The sequence below is a fragment of the Clytia hemisphaerica genome, unplaced genomic scaffold (genome assembly GCF_902728285.1).
Source record: "Clytia hemisphaerica strain Z4C2 unplaced genomic scaffold, Clytia hemisphaerica genome assembly, whole genome shotgun sequence".
Lineage (NCBI taxonomy): Eukaryota > Metazoa > Cnidaria > Hydrozoa > Leptothecata > Clytiidae > Clytia > Clytia hemisphaerica.
The window spans coordinates 200720-219489 of NW_027104175.1; the positions used below are offsets into that span (position 1 = coordinate 200720).

Consider the following 18770-nt stretch of genomic DNA (forward strand, 5'->3'; position numbering starts at 1 on the left):
TTTCTGATTTTTGGCTCAAAGATGCAAAATGGCAATGCCCAAAATGTGACGGAGCCCGATTGTTGCAAAAGAAAATTTTCCGGCACACCATCAAGCATGTTTCAATTTTCAATAAAATTGATTTTTGAAGCCGGAACTATTTAAAGATTGCCTGAACAATCTATTTTCACCGATTTTCAAAAAATATTTTCTTCCGGCCGAAAATGCCGATCCTTAGTTTTTTCTGATTTTTTCTGGTTTTTGCAGAAAGATGTGTATTAGCGATGTTCAAAATGTGGATGATTCAAATTTCTGAGAAAATATTTTCGCGGCCTAAAGGCTATATTATCTGACTGATTGTTTTCATTTTTCTCTCTATTGCTATCTAACTTTCATCATCAGGTAAGTCCATTCAGCATATCTAGCTTGTTTATGTATAATCTCTGCCTATCCTGAAGTAGTAGCTGGTAAAAGTAAAACATATTAACAAGTTCAAAAGCTTATCTGAGGTCCACAAACTACTGTAATCAAAGATTTGATAGGAAAGTCAGTTATTTATGAAAGCTCTGCAATATCTACATGAAAATTGAAATTACATATTGATTTCACATCCAATAACTTGATTTTTTTTGACTTTGTGCTTTTTGCTGAAATTTAAAATATTCTCTGGGTAGAGAAAATGGTTGAGACCTTGCCAATCCTTTTTTAAATAAAGATATGCTATGACAAAATGATAACATTGAAGAGATCTTAACCAGACCAAATTGAGATTGATCTACCTAACCACTAAAGGTCTAAAGAGATGTCTTTGCTTAAGTTCTCACCGAAATCAGTCCCCTTATTAACCCTATTCAACCTAGGCTTTTAGGGGCGGTTCAAACCTAGGGGGGGGGGCTTTTCCTGTACCACCCCTTAACTTTTGATCTACTTGGTCTTTTTGGATGAAATTTGGCACATAAGATCCTTGTCACGTAAGGTAACTTTTGACAAAAATGATGACGTCACTCATTATGCCCAAAGTGAGCAAAAACCTAAAATTTCCTTTGTTTTTATAAATAGCTATTGTATTTTAACAAAGGCTTTAGAAAAAGGTTGTCTGAGTTTAAAAGGCTTATTTTATCCTAAATATTCAATGAATTACGGTTTAAATGATATATTTGACATAAAAAATAAATTTGTATTGGAAAAATGTCAATTTTTATGACACCCCACTGTCAGAAATGTCATCATGCTCAAGGTTGTGAAAATTTTTAGGTGTCAAATTTTTTTTTATTTTGAAGCTAAATAAAAGTTAGGAATTTACAGAAAATTTCATGGCAAAAGCTCTATTATTTCAGGTGCTATTACCAATAATTTGACCTCAGAACAGAAACAGCCCCCCCCCCCCTAGGCCGAATAGGGTTAAAGGAAAGTGAAAACAATCAATCTGACAAATTTGCTTATTATTCATTGTTGTATGAATGACTAAGGTGACACCAATAGTGAGCACAAGGTTTACAAAGAACAAAGAGTGTCCTGAAAAACTCTAGATAAACTAGAATTTATTTCGAACTCTATTTTTTTTCTAATAAAGGTAACATATTATAATTTCCTTTTCATTTTTGCACAGGTTTAAAAGAATGGCTCGAATCAGTAAAGGATTTGCAATAACTACAGCTGTTTTTGGTGTCCTTGCTTTTATTTTTGGGTTAGCTCTTGCAATATGTGCGTGGAAACTACAAGGAAAGGTTGCCCAATTCTCTTTGAGTACATCCGACCAAGCAGTTGCTGGAGTGACATTTCATGATTTCTGGTGGGGTGGATTGTTTGTAAGTATAGCTAAAAGTTTACGTTACTTTTTTTGTATTTTTGAAAGGATTAACTTTCAGCGTAAACCATCTAAGAACGCTTACGATATCACAGAATATTTTTTGGACCTACCTCCGGGTACCCCGGTGGAGGTCCTTTAAATTAACCCATGTCCGTTCGTCCGTTCGTCCGTTCGTCTGTTGCCAGCTTTTCTCGGGATTGGCTCATTAGTTTTTTCTGATTTTTTGCACTATGATGCAAAATGGCAATGCCCAAAATGTGACGGAGCCCGATTTTCAGGGAAAAAATTTTTCCGGCCGAAAATGCCGGAAAATGCCGGAAAAACTGTTTTTTGGCACTTTCTCAAGATTTTATCATCAGTTTTTTCTGATTTTTTGCAGAAAAATGTGTATTCGCAATGCTCAAAACATGACCGAGTTCGATTTTTGAGAAAATGTTTTTTCCAGCCAAACAAGCCGGAAATTTCCGTTTTTGCAGATTTTCATTGGATTTTTTCAAACAAAAACATGATTTATAAGAATGTCCACGATTAAGCATGGTTCAATTTTCAATGAAACTGATTTTGGTACTATACAGGAACTTTCTAAAAATCGTCAGAACAGCCGAGAATCGCCGGATTCCATGAATTTCTCAAGTTGTTATTGTATTATTCTGTATTTACATACTATTGTGCTCATTTTTCAATTGTCTTATTACATCAATCTTCAGGTAGGTCCATTCAGCATGTAGCTTGTTCAGCTCAAATTTTATTGTTCTTGCAGGTTCTTGGTAGTAAGGCGAGAACAATCTAATTTGTTGTTCTACGGGCCCGACCAACCCTTTTTTTGCTAAAATCAAAAAAAAAAATATCGAATTTCCACTACAATATATTTTTCACACTAGTTATTTGTAAGAATTAAACTTGAATAAAGCTGAAAATTAATTCAAGAAATTGAAAAATCGTAAAAAGCATTCCATACACTAAAATTTTATTATGATCTTCATCGGAGATAAAAAGCAAAGGGAATTTTTGATCCAGATACTTTTTGGAAAATTTTCTCGGTACCTTACCAACACTGATAAATGAAAAATTTATTCTTATTTTGACGACCGACCGACCCATATTTTTCTAACGATCTGTTCGTAGAACAACAAATTAAATTGGTCTCGCCTAAAGACATTTACATAATGACAAAATTTTGCTGCAAAGTTCTCTTTATTGTGATAATCTTACTATGGTGTTGATATTTGAGATTGAGATTTGCCACTTTTTCCTACAGAGGATAGAATAGAGTTGCAAGATGTTCCAAACACTTATTTGAGATTGAACTGTGTAAATAAGAATTGATTTAAATAGATCTTAAGCCAAAGCCATAGGATGAAGAGTTTATAACCTCACCATTATAACAAAACTTTTTTCTTCAGTACTGCGTACCAGGAATCTTGGGTATCATTGTTGGCTGCACAAGAAATGTCTGTGCGGTAAGTAACCATCTTCGTTTTTATAAAAAGTTTTATTTATTGAATTGTTGAAAGTGACATGATAGCCGGTATAAATTGGATTTAATTTTTAGTCTGATTTTGAAGCTATTCGAAAGGGGGTTAAAAGTAGGAGTGCAAAAAATTACCCCATACCTTTTAGCTGATTTGAATTGAGCACACAAAAAAATTCATTTTTTAAAATTTAATATATTATATTATAACTCAAAAAATATTTCAAAATTATTCATACAAAAGTGCACTGTGTGTAGTGCATAGCAGCGAAGACAAAGATATGAATAATTGATCCCAAAAGCCTCATGAACTTCTAAAGAAGACTTTCATGCACTTGTTTGCGCAGAATTGAAGATGTAAAATAAGTGACAGATTAGCATACTTTCAATACATAAAAAGCTCCCTGGTGTTTTTGCTGCTCAAAGAAATCGAGAATGTCTCATTGATGAATTGATTCTCTGCTATTGACGTAATACCAGGCTTTGGAGTAGGTGTCAAGGATTTTTGAGAGCTGTGAAAACAAAGAAATGATATGATTCCACTGATGTATCAGTTGTGAATTTTTCTCAGACGAAACCTCGTTTGTGATATAAATACAATAGATAAAATGAATGAAATTGTATAATATCCATGAAGCTAAGGTGAAGAGCTGGATATTGATAAATGGGTTTTTCAACAGATCAGATATAACTCCATAGATTACTTACGTTTGGTAGGAACTGCACTGGATGTGCTTTTAAGCGACCTTTGTCAATGTCTTGTAAAACTTTACTTTCAATTTCTTGACCATTACCAGTTCTTGAAAAGATGGTATTTTGTAAGAGAATCCAATGGTACAAAATTTTTGTATTCCATTTCGTGGAGAGAGCCTGAAAAGGAGAACATTCTTTTGTAGAAATACTTTTTCTGTTTTTTTACTCTTTTGTAGTTTCAATCGGTTTATTTTATCTAAAAAACGGTCAATTAGCGTTTATTATTTATCTCAAAGACTCAAACGCTTTTCGATCGCTTGTCATCTTTTAGTAGAATTCACTACATAGTTATTGAATGGTAGAACTTGCCAGATCTTGAAAAATGCAAGCCATAAAATCCTTTGTCGCTTACAATTATTGTCCTGGTTGTAACAAAAGCAGGACGATGATACAGGTGTATCTTCCATGCATACAAGCCACTCTTTACATATTTATCATGCATTTGGAACTAGAGATGGATTTACATCGAGAAGTAATGTATTATTCAAAACATCCAAAGTAACAAAAGCTGTTTTAAACAAGGAAAAAAGGCTCGACGAAACCGCAGTATCAACCAATATAATAAACCATTGTATTTCTTACGTAAAAATGAACGTCGTGAAAATAAATGGTCGCATCAGTTGTCCACATAACCAGTGTACAAGTATCGAGATAATAGTGCATAGGATTGCAAATAAACTTGAAGTCTATGAATTTCCCCTCTCTGCATTTAGGTGGAATTTTCCTATAAAATGTATAATGCTTCAGTGAATTTCTTAGATTCAGAAAGTATCTACATACAAACACTATCTTCCTGCAGACTATAGGCATCCCCGAAATAGTAATTACTGCAAAAAAGAGTAAATTTTGAGTGTCAATCAATCTGTTTTATCCGTGAAGTAAGTAAATAATTGGACGGAATCAAAAATACCGTTTCTGTTTCAAAGTATTGGTAGAGTACAAAGATGAGAATGGTAGTCAACTTTTGAACCCAAACAATCCCATGTATCTATTTACTTACTCTTCCTCATCTCTTTCAATCATTCGCGTTCCAAAGACAATCGCAACCATAATAAACACACCATATGCAATAAACAAACATAATATTCCAAATAACATCTCCAAACAGGATGATAATCTGAAAGTTTAGAATTAACATTTCATTTAGACTTGATCTTTAAATTTTAGTTGCAAAAGAAGAAAGTGGTTTTCAGGATTCTCGTTACTGTCTCGTGTTGAGCTAAGTACCAGTTAATGGTTTATTTGATTGTATGTTACCAAGGTAACAAGAATCTCCAACCTAAGTTATTTGCTTCTGTAAACATTAAATGTTAATCTTACGTTCTATTTTTGAAGAATAAATGATCCAATTTGTTCCATAGAATCTCCATCCTGGTTGGTTGAGGTGCGCTGTACAGCCTGTAAAGTAGTAATAATGTTGTGTCAATCTAATATTAATGACGTTGTAAACATATCTTTTATGTCAGTTATAAAGTACATAAACTAAAATCATCTGAAATATCATCAAAAATAACATGAAATTATCAAAATGAAAAAGAGTTGTGAAAGCAACTGATATCTCACTCGGCTTACCCAGCATTATTCAAGATGCTTTTAACATCAGTCCAAATTGATCCCCAACGACTCTTTGGTTTAGGAGCACGCCATCTGAAAAATATCAGGAAAGGAAATTTTGTTGAGGAACAGTATACAAAGTTCTTCAGTCTCAATAAATGGTTAAAAAGAGATTTTCCTGTCTCAAATTAAGCAAGATTTAGCTAAATTGAAAAAATCTGAGCTAATTTTTGGTGTAAATGCCATTTTCTGTCTGAGAGAAAACTTCTATTTTACACTGAAAGAACGGATATCTGACTGAAGTATCAAATTTAATGAAATAAGACAATCTAGCTTAGTTTACCAAAAGATTAAATTGAAAACCCAATATTTTCTGTAAAGTGGAGTATTCTAAACGAGATATTTTACTTAAAAGAAGATGCGACTGACCTTTTGTACTCGTGGAAGGCGTGGTGCAAAGTAAAACAAGAGGCCACAATAAAGACGGCATACGCCAAAACATAAAAGAATAGTAATTTCTTCGAGATCGGTCTTGATCGGCTGTAAATAGAAAAAAAATGTAATAATCAATCAGTGAAGAAGAATTATGTTCTCCGGAGTATTTCGAAGATTAAAAGAATGCAATAAATAGATTATCGAAATATGCTACGGATCCGAAAGGTTAGCCCCTGCTACTATACAGTTTCATTTTCTTTGGATGAAGCTTTCTTACGAACCTAAAAGTCGCCTGTAACTAGCTCTGATAAGCTTATTTATTGCGAAAAAGCAAAAACCAAACAAATGAAGAATGAAAACTTTAGTATAACGGAGGATTCATATTTCAACAAACATCAATATAAAATACAAGACGAGGTTTCAGAAAGATCGAATCACTTACTTATCAACTATAACAATCCCATCACAATCGAGCTCATTCTTTTTATTTGCAATAATTTCTGTATGATGAATTCGTTTGATACTTGGTTCACTTAGAAAACCTTCAAACACCTGAAAAGAAAAACAAGGTTGAACATTCTTTAATTTGAGTGAAGCTGAGGATCACGTCACGGAATCTTTCAAATTATTCAAACGACCTAAAAATTAAAATTTTGAAAACACGTAAAAAGTGCACCAAAGAACACGTCAGCCAAAAAATGGCAAATCACACAGACATACAAACAGTCTAAGATTCTAGCCCATCTGAAGTTGAGAATTGCATCATGATCATGAAAAATCATCCTAAAATATCATATTATAACGGTGTTCATTGGTTAACCAAACCTTAACCCAATGTAAATTTGAAATATAATGATTTTTTAAAAATCTGACTGAAGACTGCCTGAGACGGTACGAAACTCCGAGAATCGGAGAATAAATTTGTCTCTATAATTCTTGACTGATAAAATATAATGCACATATATGAATACGCCGAAAATTATTGCCATAGTAACCGCAAAAAAAAAAAAACCTTAACTTACCATCTTCGTCTTATTCACCATTATTATCGACTTTTTTTAAATAATCACATATCCAAGAAATTTGTTTTTTGAAAAGCGATGAAAACTCTAATACAAACTAACAAAAAACCACATTGTCATTTTTGAATTTTCAATGTATACGGTAAAAGCGAAACAAATTAACGTCAAATATTTTTGTTCGTTTAAATTGACGTCAAAATGATTTCGTGCTATAACGCGTAAACAAGCGATTGACTGATACTCGCGGACAAATTTCATGAATTACGTAAAGAACAACGTTTGTCTACCCTGTTTTCAAAATATTGTTATTGAGTTTATAAGAGTTTGACTCGAAAATGAAATAAAAGAAAGTCAATGTCACTGAACTTTACTAGCTAGCGTCAACACCTAATGGACATCAAATACCTATTTCAAGTAAAACTTGAAGATTAAAGGGCCTTTCACCGGGGGTAATAGGGTTGTGAGCTGACGGGGTTGTACCGCCCGACTTTCGACCCTCGCACCCTTAGCGGGACTAAAAAAGAGGAAAATTTGGAAAATTTTGTTAACTTAACCAAATTTTGGTAGGCTAGTCTTAACAAATGAAAATTGTAAGGTGTCAAAAATCTTTCCCGAAGATTCTTTATTTTCAGTATAATAAGACGTAGACTATGTTATAGTCTAAGACGAATCACTATCTAAGAAAAAAGCCCAAAGCCGAAGAAAATTCGCAAACGGGTTTTTTTGCCGAAAAGAGTTAACAGTCGGTAGAGTTGCCAGTCTTAGACTATACGATTTTGGTACAAAATACAAAAACAGCCCAAATCGCACGAATTCGAGTTTCCGTATGCAAGGCCAACTGTGCTCGGTATTCGAAAAAATCAAAACAAAAAAAAAGAGGCGGGAGAGAAACTGAGATAAAAAAAGAGGGATTCCAAGAAATATTATAGTTCTCTTTGGAGACCCTCTTCCTTTTATTCCCTTTATATTTTCTTGGAACTACACTTTCTTTTCTTAGAAAACAATTTTTATAAACAGTAATTTTTTAAATAAGTTTGTAATTTCTTTGCACTAGGATATCTATCTAAACTTTCACCTTATAAATTTCTTAAAAAACATCAAATCATGTAAGTTTGTTTGTATGTTGTTTTTTTGCCTGAGGATTATATCCTTATATTTACCCCTTTTATATATTAAAGTCCATGTAAATAGAAAGCTACAGTATATTCTCCCCACCACCATTTGCCCAAAGACAAAGGATATGTATACAAATCATTGACAGTTTTATAAATACTTGCAATTTCGAATTTGTGACTTTTCTGTTTTGTTTGATAAAAAAATTTACAGTAGTGGATGAAAAATCTTATGATAAATTTGCAGGGAAAAAGTAAAAAAGCTCCAGCTTGCAAAGCTTTGCAGTATGTTGATCTTGCTTTGATTTGAGCTTGAATTTCTTTCTACCCAAAAAGAGACGTTAAAAATGAGGATGGAATAGGAGAAAAGTTAAGAAATCCCCAGAAATTAGCTTAAAATGGAAAAGTACCAATTAGTAATAAACCTTGAGGCAGATTTAAATGACATTAAATTTCTTATTTACAAAAACTGATAAATAGGTAATTCAATCATGATAAACAAATGATTCTAAACTGTCTTCCGACAATACTGTACACGTTTTTTATTTTATAAGGAACACGTTTATAAGGAACTCGAGGCTGAAAATGGTTCAAAAAATAAGGAATTGTTAAGGAACTGCTCAGCCTGAGAATAAGTGGATTTGAAAATAATGTACCTTATTGGGACCAATTTGACCAAATTTTGATCTTTCAAGGGGCAAAAAGTTCAAAATTTCCTATGTAGTAAGGAACTCGATAAGGAACTTTGAGACTGAAATTCTCTGTAAAAATAAGGAACTCCAGGCTCAGAGCAAAGTTAAGGTTCCTTATAAAAAAAAACAACGTGTATTACAGTCTCGACTAACTCCAGAAGGCTGATGTAAATTTTTCCAAGTCATAATCTCAAATTATATCAGGACGTCAAGTGAAATAAACGTTGGTGAAATATTCCAAGTCATAATCTCAAATTGTACCAGGACGTCAAGTGAAATATTCCAAGTTATAATCCCAAATTAAACCGTGACGTGAAAATATTCCAAGAAATAATCTCAAATTGTACCAGGACGTCAAGTGAAATATTCCAAGTCATAATCTCAAATTGTACCAGAACGTCAAGTGAAATATTCCAAGTTATAATCCCAAATTAAACCAGGACGTGAAGTGAAATATTCCAAGTTATAATCCCAAATTAAACCAGGACGTGAAGTGAAATATTGCAAGTCATAATCTCAAATTGTACCAGAACGTCAAGTGAAATATTCCAAGTTATAATCCCAAATTAAACCGCGACGTGAAGTGAAATATTCCAAAAATAATCTCAAATTGTACCAGAACATCAAGTGAAATATTCCAAGTTATAATCCCAAATTAAACCACGACGTGAAGTGAAATATTCCAAGTTATAATTTCAAATTGTACCAGGACGTCAAGTGAAATATTCCAAGTCATAATCTCAAATTGCACCAAAACGTCAAGTGAAATATTCCAAGTTATAATCCCAAATTAAACCAGGACGTGAAGTGAAATATTGCAATTTATAATCTCAAATTATACCAGGACATTGTGAAATATTGCAAGTCTTAATCTCAATAATAAACCAGGATGCTGTGCCAAATATTTCATTTCTGTATTGTGCTCTCTGCAAATTACTGCCATATTTTCCCATCATGCATCCAATTTCTGAATTTCTGATTCTTACCTAGAAAATTTAGAATAATAATCTGATAATTTTTACAGGTACGACTAGGTAACTGAACTTCTCGACAATTCAAATCAAAATGAGAAAATGTGAAAGTTTTCGAACAAGAAGTATGTTAAAAGCAGTCTTTTAAAGTCCACAATTGACAATAAGTACTTTGTTTGACATTTTTCAAAGTTGTCAAAGAACTGCTAACACAAGATGAAAATAAACTTTTAAGAGTGGAGATATGAGGGTATTCACATATCTAATGAAACACTGCCTGTGATTCATAGGATTCATAAGAAATATACAAACTGACTTACCTACTTAGTTTCTCTGTGTCTTTTTGCTGTAATGTAGACTTGTTGAAAAATCATTTTAAAACAGCTTCTACAGAAGCATACTTGAGGAATAAGTACTCCCTAAAACTAAGTTATCTTGTAGTCTCAATAAAACAAATGAACCAAGAAGAAAAAATCCATAATGAGCTGGATTTTCACAGAAAAACCATAGATCCATCTTGTCCTTGTGTCTCTTCCCAGTGACCAGCGTGTTTTTGATCGTTTGAACCAAGCTCGGCCTTTAAACTTAGGCGGTTTTCACCACGGATCGACTAACCAGTCTCACTGGTTAGTCCAAGCAAAACCGCAAAATCTTTTTTATGCCAAAGAGTTATCGTCCGTTTCTTCGAAACTCTCCCGCCGATTTTTTTCCGTATACCGCCATAACGCCATACCGCCATTTTTTCCCGCCTCTACTATCACTGTAACGGACGATAACATCGTCTAAATAAGACGTAGTGGTGTGGTGGTCATCGCTCTTAACTCCCGTCTGGGAGGTCTGAGTTCGATTCCCACTGTAGTAACTACGGTTCACTTGGCAAGTGAATATACCTTCGCCCGGGTCAACCCATACCATGTGAGGGGAATTGGGTACCACCACTCTGATACAAGGGTGTGGGTGATATGCCAGACATTGTGGTATGTGGTGTCACTCATCCTGTTCTGCGCCTGCGACGAGCTATATGCTCTCCCGCGCAGTTCGAGTCTCACCACTATGCATCATGGTATCTGTGTCTCGCGTGCACAGAACCAGCGGTGTCTGGACAGTGCTAAGCATTCCGACTTGAAAAAGGAAGAATTCCTATTTCGTAAGGAGTAGGACCCATTCCCCACAGTGGGGAGGGCTCATATCATCATCATCATCAATATAATATCCCACGTGTAGGCCAAAATTCCATACATTCAAATACAATTTTAGATCTAGTTTAAGCTTTCCCTCGTAAAAATGACCTTTTTTTTCATTTATTTCCAGATGACATTCTATTTGATCATGAACCTGATATGTATGGTATCCTCGGTGATAGTGACGGCCTTCTGTGGTATCATCCTCCTTGCTTGGGCCATCTTGGAAACACTCAACAACGAAGGGAGATGCGACAACAGCCTCTTCATCAAACAATGTACTTGTACTGATGTTAGTGGAACCGTTTACAATATCAGTAAGCCTACAATTATTATTAATTTATTGGTAAACAAGATCCTAGGCTACGTACAATGTATCTACAAATATATAGAAATACTATGCATACCGTTTCGGCAACCATTATGTGGACAACATATTTAAGCTTGGTAGTATAGTTTTTTTCTTGACTCGTCCCTCCAGGAGACCATAAATCATTCCTTGTGATCATGAGTTGGAAAAAAACAGTGGAGTGTCTAGATGAACGAGTAATTTCATGTTCAATATTATATGTATAATTTATTGGGAAGGGAATGTACTTTGACCTTCATTGAACCATATCAAAGAAATTGGGTATCATTAGGAATTGCAATATGACACTTCATGATCCTTGACATTTGGTTGAACGACAGTTCCCCCGTGTAGTTTGGATGTCATAGTTGTAGGTTGTAGAAATTGAAGCGAAACCTTTTCTGAAAAGGGAAGGTTTTTAACTAATACAACGGTTTCCACTTAAAGCAACCAAGATCGAGTCGCTTAATTAACAAGAAAATTGATTTTTTTATTTTCAGACGGTTTGAGTTGTAATGATGTTCGAGATGTGCAACCGAACATTACAGCACTCATCGGGCTAGCTTCGCTTTCTTCTCTCATCGCCTTCGTCGCTTCCTACATCGCGTGTTGTGGCTTGTGTAACAAGGAACAGGTATATTTGTTTTTTGGACTATGCCTTAAAAAAACGAGTAAGGAAGACTGGATCTTTTCATCAGAAACAGAGGGTGATTTAATTGATAGCAATAAAAGAGGCCCACAGGAGGGAGGGGATCAAGTTGAAGTTTGCTTTTTCTGGCTTCTTGTTGTTGTTTATGTAACAAGGAGTACCTTTCTTGGAGCCTATTTCTTAAAAGAGGAGGTTATACCTTCAAAAATAACCGAATAAGGAAGACTGGAAATTTTCATCAGAAACAGAGGATTAACAAGAAAAACAAATCTCTCATGGACTAAAACAAAGGCAAAATAATTGACTATGCTAAATTATTGATTCAATTTTTCAACCTTGTGCAAACTTTTTTTTGCTTTTTTCTGGTCAGGGACTGGAATTTTTTAAGGTGGGTGTTAAAGTAAGGGAAGAACTCACATACATCTTATAAAAAACATTAGTTGCAGAACAAGACGCTTAAACGACTTTCACGTGCAGGTTCTTGAAAATAAATAAAATTCTCATTTAATTTCTGTGTAATAATATGTTCAAAAATAAATTGAATACAAATCTCTCGTGGACTTAAACTAAAACGAATGCAAAATATTTGACTATGCTAAATTATTGATTCATTTTTTCAACCTTGTGCAACTTTTTAGGAGACACCTGGAGCAGTCATCATCCAGCCTGGAGCAGGATCATACCAACCACCTACCAACATCATCGTTTCCAACAGCACATCCCATACTCAACAGTATGCCGCCCCTGCGCCAAACTATCCTTATCAACCACCACAGTACCCTTACCATCAACCCGCCCCTGCGTATGGTCCTCCTCAACCCGTCCCCACCCACGATAAGGCTGGACTTGTCCACAATGAAGTCATTTAAACATATCAAGCTCCAATAAGATGATTTTTACAAAATCAACTTCTTTATATTAACACATTTCCAAACTTTGATTTTTGGAGAACCTTCGATGATATTCTTATGATTAAGTGATCTGCCGCATCACCCGTGTTTATTGATTTCTGAACTTCTTAGTATTTTTAATTGCATCTAACATTAGACATTAGCGTGAAAGCTAATATTTTTTTTTACTTAAATCAATAAGCAAGATCAATTTTTTAATCCACGTTTTTTAGATTAGATACATCATTTTGTTAATTATGGCTGTCTATGTTTTGAACATGAAAACGATTTTCACCAAATTATTTTTCACAAGCATAGGGCCCATCGTTCTTAATATTCTGATCTTTAGTAGCGCATACATTTTATATTTTAAGGTTTTATATTTTTGTTAGTAATTATCTTGTTTTACAATTACGGACAACAGGTTGTAGATTTTTCAAGAATGCATGAAAAATTTCACAATAAGTTCTGAAAACCCATTTTTACCAGGGCCAATGTTGTTTTTATTGGATTTGGAGAGTTTGGGTGTCAATTCCAGTAGCCAAATCCACTTGAAATTGAAGGAAATGAATTTTCAGACCTTATTTTGTCTGAGATTGAAGATTAAAGGTTCAATGAGTTTTGCACTTCATCTTTTTCGAGAAGACATCTAATTAGACCATATTTGAGATGGTTTAATCAATTATAAACAACTTTTCAGAGCTCTCTGGTGCACACACCAACCATTTTCAGTCTTTGGAAGTCTAAAAATCACTAGGAAAGCTAGCAAGCCTGTAGGTCTTCTGCCAAATAACCACTTGTCATTTGGGGAATTTTCCCGAGTGTCAAAAAGGCTTTTCTTGGCATTCTTGAGGAATTTTTGAAAAGTCTACAGACCTTTTGTCCATGATTGCAGATTAATTAGATATATTTCAAGAGTTTATAAATACTGTTGTTGGATGGGGTTTTGGTTATATATAAACAAAACACCAGACATCGCTTTCTTGTAGGTATTATAACAGGTAATATAATGAGATCACCAGCAATTCGTTGACATCGGCACTGAAATATTTTAGACCAGGCGTCATCTTTTCGAATCTTAAAGAACACGTTTAATCTCCTCTTCCAGGATATCTGGACACCATTGATTTTGACGTAATATTGCTTTTCAGAACTTCCTTGTTTGGGCATTCTTTAAGATCTTTAAAAATCTAAAGGTAGGGTTTATAAGCTTTCTCCAATTTTGTTTCAATCTTCAAATTATTTGATTTAGAAAATTCAAAAGGATTTTAAAACTTTGAATCTCACATGGAAACGAATACTATAAACACTTGTACAAGATAATCACAAAATATGATTGGGTGGTGGGGATCACAGACCATGTTTGTGTCAACAATTTTCTTTAAAGGTAAATATTTATTTTACTTTCTAATTTTGTTTTCTTTAAAAAGTTTGTAAAAAGTAAAACTTCTAGTAGGATTGACTGTTCATAGATATAAAGTAACTTTCAAATCATTGCTTCGTTATGAATATTGTGTTTAAAATTACATCTAGAAAGAGTTAAGGATACTATTTGATGTTTGATATAAGGAATTAACTTGCACCACTTTTTTTTAATTTTATTGATGGACGTGGTAGTCCTTGTGAGCGCCATTAAACCATAAAAAATAGAGCTTATAAGGCACTATTTAGAGTTTGTTTTTAAGGCAGGTTGATATTGTGTAGAAATAGTTATCATGACTGAAAATTTCATCTTTAGACATCAGAAAGCATCATGGGTATTGCAACACGTGGTTACACATACACCATTGTGTTTTTCGGTGCCGTAAGTTTGTTGCTTGGTATGGGAGCCATCATTTGTAGTGGTTTGTTGTCCAATATGGTAGCTGATGTCCGAATTACTGAAAAACATTCTGCATCTGCCATCTTTAGTGTATCGAGTGTTTTGGTGTTACAAAAATATTGGTGGCTAACTTTCTATGTAAGTCAAAGCATTTGTTTTTGGGTCGATACACATCGTTTTCTTGCGAAGGTAATCAAACATGTAGATTTTTCGTCGCATTGCTCTTTTCAATCCATTTCGATTACAATTAAATACAATCTATGACTTGAAGTGAAAAACGAGAACTTCCCAAAATATATCGATGTTCCCTATGTGATTAAGTCTATGCGATGTAATGAACAATTTATTTGAGTAGTTTGAGGCTGTATTCGGCTTCTTTGGATGATCATTATTTCCTTTTGTTTTGATTATTTCAGTACCTTCTTCCGAGCGCCGTGGCTTTTGCTGTGGGATGTTACAGCAAAACTTCTCTGGTAAGAATCTAGTCATTTAAACTGTTTATCCAATAGCCGATGGATTACAGCAGTATTAGCGAATTTATGTATTTGCACTTTTGAGGACGGCGGAGAGACTGAAGCGATTTCTTTAAGAGCAGAAACTTTCGCGAGGTTGCAAAATCGCGAAATTTCGCGAATTTAACTTTCGCCAATTTTAGTTTTGGAACGAATTAGCGGATATAACTTTCGCGAATTTTTCATTTTGCAGCCAAAAATGCATAAAAACTGAAAACTGAGTATAAAATAGCAAAAAAGTGTACTTTTCGAAGAAAAAACTTTCTCGAATTTCTCGTGTAATTTTTTACTTGACAGAAACTTTCGCAAAAAAGGGCAAAAATCGCGAAATTCTCCTCCCTTAAAGTAGAATAACCTGCAGTTTTGACCCGCCAAATCGAGGACTGTAAATTTAGGTACGGCTTACTTACCGTCGACATCAGTCAATCACTTTCTATTAGGAGTATAACATTCATGACTGAAGTGATCAATAATTATATTTTTTGTTCAATTCAACTTAGCAATCGGTCGGTTATTCACTTTATCGTTTCATAGGTTTTGCTATATTGCATTTTGACTTTGATCTCTCTGATTGGTTCGATGGTGGGCACCATACTCTTCCCAATTCTCTTAGCCGTGTGGAATCTCACCAAAACAAATCTGGATCAAAATTGTAGTGATGTTTATGATGATATCAACAAATTCGAAAGTTGTGCTTGTAATGAAACTGTGGCTTATAATGCCATGACATTTGGTAAGTATTTTCAACGTGCCTAATAAGCGGGGGGGGTGGAACAATCTTCAAAATTTAATATATGGGGGACCTAATAACGGGGGGTGGATAGACTAAAACCTGGCTATTCAAAGCAAAATAAGGGACTCTTCTTTTGAAAGTTGGAAATATTTTTAAGATTACTCAACGGGGAGTGGGGCCTAATAAGGTCCGGCGGGTTGAAAAAAGTTTAAAAAATAAACAAGCGGGGGGGGGCGTTTATTAAGTACCTGAGAGTATAAAAACTCTTCATCTTCTACAAATAAGGTAGAATGGTGCCTCAGCGTCTTAAATGTTTTGTCACGCACTATGAATATTTCACTTCCGTCGGAAACATGCACAAATTAAAGAACCAAGTTTACTATATTTGTTCAAGTACCTTATGAGTGAAATTTTAGTCTTTAAAAGAATTAACTGGTCACATATTTCATCAATAACCCATTTTTTGTCATTTTCTCGACAAAGTAATGTTTGCCGATAATATTCTCACTGCATTATTTTCAGAGCATATTCATTGTGAAGATTTAGTTGGATTGAAAGACATTCTGGTTGGTTTGGTTACTGTGGTAGTTCTTCAGATGGTTTTAAACTTGGTATCATTTTTTGTCAGTTGTTTTGCTATTGCTCACCAACAGAAGGTATGGGAAGTCAGAAAAAACTCTTCTTCTGTCCCTTTTCTCCCTACCAAATGTAATAATCTATAGGGGTCTTCTACTAGCTGCCCGAGGCCAGGATTGTATTTATTTCTCCCTCCGTAAGAAAATCAGGAAATATAGGATCGAAATCTGAAATTAGTTAACGACATTGATGTTTCTGGAGACTTCTGGGCAATTTTGTAATACCTCTGTTTCAGGGTATCTGAATCTGCAACGCCTCTGTATCAGGGAACTCTAAAATCGCTTTTAGCAGTCCTATAATAACCTAAAGTTGTCGGGGAGCTGACATCGTTATAGGCTGCGCGCATCCCCAGAATTTATTTTGTTAAATCATATCAGAGGGGATGCGTGCAGCCTAACATTATTACAGAAAGAACATATTTACATAGATCAGTGTCTTTTTTGGATTTGACTTAGTAGTTACCACCAATCTTAAAAAACCTCGAATTGAATAATGATTTATGAAACCTATTTGATTTATTCGCATTTAGGACAATGGAACAAGCGAGACATTGACGTTTGCTACAAAACCGTTCGGCAGATATGGCGGTGTTTTCCGAGGCCAATCACAGTACGATGATTTGTAAGGAGAAACAAGGTGAAAAACAATAGAGAGTGTATGAACAGGGCTCGCTGGCCACAGAGCAGGAATAATGTTTTATTGCATTCGCGTGTTGAAAATAACTCGTCGTGCGATCATTTTGATAATCAAAACACTCGAAAGGCCCTCGCATCATTCCTTGTCCTCTTATTTTCTCAAAAATGCTTTTTTGAAAGAGAATTTTTTTTATTTAACTTTTGAATGCGTGAAGCAAATCTTAAATACGATAGCCCAAAATTTTAGTTTACCTTTCCTCTTTCTAATGATGAAAAGTTTAAGGCTTGGGGACACGAGAAGTTTTTTTTCGCGTTGGTGCAATGCAACATGCTCCATCCCACCAGCACAAGAAAAAAAGTGCATGTCTCGTGTTTTTTTTTGTTTGTTTCATGGGACAAAAAGTGAGGGAAATACCCAAAAGACACGCTGATTTTGTCCCTGGGAGAAAAAAAACTTCTCGTGTCCCCAAGCCTTTAGATTTATAACATTTTGATTTCTCTCACAACCTCACTTCAAACTTGTACACTTTTATTATGAAACACCCGGTACATGTTTTATCTATAAGCATAACGTATATAGGATAGCATATTCAGGCTTAGTTTTTGGTACCTAAACAATGGCTCTATTGATTAAGAACAATAGAATACTAAGCATAATGCGAGCCTGATACAAGGGAAAACATGTATTGGGCCGGTTACACGTTTTTTTTTTTTTTTTTTTTTTATTAGAACCCAGTTTATAAGAACATTTAGGCTGAAATTCGTCGGAAAATTAAGAACATCGTAAGAACATGCCCAGCCTCAGTTTGGAAAAAAATGACAAGAAACTACAATTTTTCTTCTTTTCAAGCAGTTTTAACCCAACTTAGGCATGGATTTTCTAAAATCGAGAGTCAAATATTGTCCAAATTGTACCAATTTTATATGCTCTTTATTTTGCATGATATTGTTTATTGTATATCGTTTAGAGTAGTCTGAAAAATTAAGAACGCATTTAAGAACATTTAAGGCTGAAAATTGCTAAAAAAATAAGCACATCCAGGCTCAGCCAAATTTTAAGTGTTCTAATAAAAAAAAACGTGTATTACGAAAGGTGTATTCTCTTTCTTAAGATTTCAAAAATCATAACTTTTTTCAAATAGAGTATTTATTGTTTATCACAAGAACTATTATTTAGACATAATCATTTATAAACTACGGACAAACTTTATACAGTATATTACCCCTAAATGTCGTATGAAAATAAAAAAAGGTTTATTAATTATTAGCTACACGTTTTTTTATTAGAACTCAATTTATAAGAAGCTTTAGGCTGAAATTTCAGAAAAATAAGAACATTGAAAGAACATCAGAAGCCAGAGAATTGAAGAGATTTTGCAAATTTGTTTAAATTCATCTAAATTAAGAAGAAACTTTCCTAATTGCACTAATTCTTTATACTATCAAACTTTAAATTAGAGCAGATTTGCTCGACTTAAGGGAAATTTGTATAAACTAAGGTCTAATTCTGTATATTTAAGTGAATTGATAGGAACTTTCGACTCAAAATTGTCAAAGAAATAAG

The 18770-nt window shown here is 34.2% G+C and overlaps 3 protein-coding genes across 3 annotated transcripts in view; 2 read left to right on the top strand and 1 right to left on the bottom strand.

The window, feature by feature from the left end:
• LOC136814333 (uncharacterized) overlaps positions 1–13893 on the top strand; it is a 33768-nt gene extending 19875 nt beyond the window's left edge. Inside the window, exons 2-6 of the mRNA XM_067070855.1 lie at positions 1589–1787; positions 3193–3249; positions 11111–11297; positions 11830–11963; positions 12617–13893. Coding sequence (XP_066926956.1) covers positions 1599–1787; positions 3193–3249; positions 11111–11297; positions 11830–11963; positions 12617–12847 — 798 coding nt within the window. The 5' untranslated portion in view covers positions 1589–1598 and the 3' untranslated portion in view covers positions 12848–13893. The remainder of the gene's footprint in view (positions 1–1588; positions 1788–3192; positions 3250–11110; positions 11298–11829; positions 11964–12616) is intronic.
• Positions 3458–7193, bottom strand: LOC136814332 (uncharacterized). The gene is made up of 9 exons (XM_067070854.1): positions 7025–7193; positions 6445–6554; positions 5997–6107; positions 5586–5660; positions 5334–5411; positions 5014–5130; positions 4596–4737; positions 3969–4130; positions 3458–3772 (listed from the first exon to the last, which is right to left on the bottom strand). The coding sequence occupies exons 1-9, from the start codon at positions 7043–7045 to the stop codon at positions 3701–3703; spliced, it is 888 nt and encodes a 295-aa protein (XP_066926955.1). The 5' UTR covers positions 7046–7193; the 3' UTR covers positions 3458–3700.
• A 272-nt stretch (positions 13894–14165) lies between the features above and the next one.
• Positions 14166–17402, top strand: LOC136814334 (uncharacterized). Its single transcript, XM_067070856.1, has 6 exons — positions 14166–14255; positions 14607–14828; positions 15107–15163; positions 15737–15935; positions 16458–16591; positions 17101–17402. The coding sequence occupies exons 2-6, from the start codon at positions 14622–14624 to the stop codon at positions 17194–17196; spliced, it is 693 nt and encodes a 230-aa protein (XP_066926957.1). The 5' UTR covers positions 14166–14255; positions 14607–14621; the 3' UTR covers positions 17197–17402.
• Positions 17403–18770: the final 1368 nt, after the last annotated feature.

Coding starts and splice junctions, on each gene's coding strand:
- LOC136814332 (XM_067070854.1), bottom strand. CDS start 7,045: ATGGTGAATAAGACGAAGATG. Junction 6,555..7,024: donor TGGTGAATAAGACGAAGATG/GTAAGTTAAGGT, acceptor TTTTCTTTTCAG/GTGTTTGAAGGTTTTCTAAG. Junction 5,661..5,996: donor GCCTTCCACGAGTACAAAAG/GTCAGTCGCATC, acceptor GATATTTTTCAG/ATGGCGTGCTCCTAAACCAA.
- LOC136814334 (XM_067070856.1), top strand. CDS start 14,622: ATGGGTATTGCAACACGTGGTTACACATACACCATTGTGTTTTTCGGT. Junction 14,829..15,106: donor ATTGGTGGCTAACTTTCTAT/GTAAGTCAAAGC, acceptor TGATTATTTCAG/TACCTTCTTCCGAGCGCCGT. Junction 15,164..15,736: donor GTTACAGCAAAACTTCTCTG/GTAAGAATCTAG, acceptor ATCGTTTCATAG/GTTTTGCTATATTGCATTTT.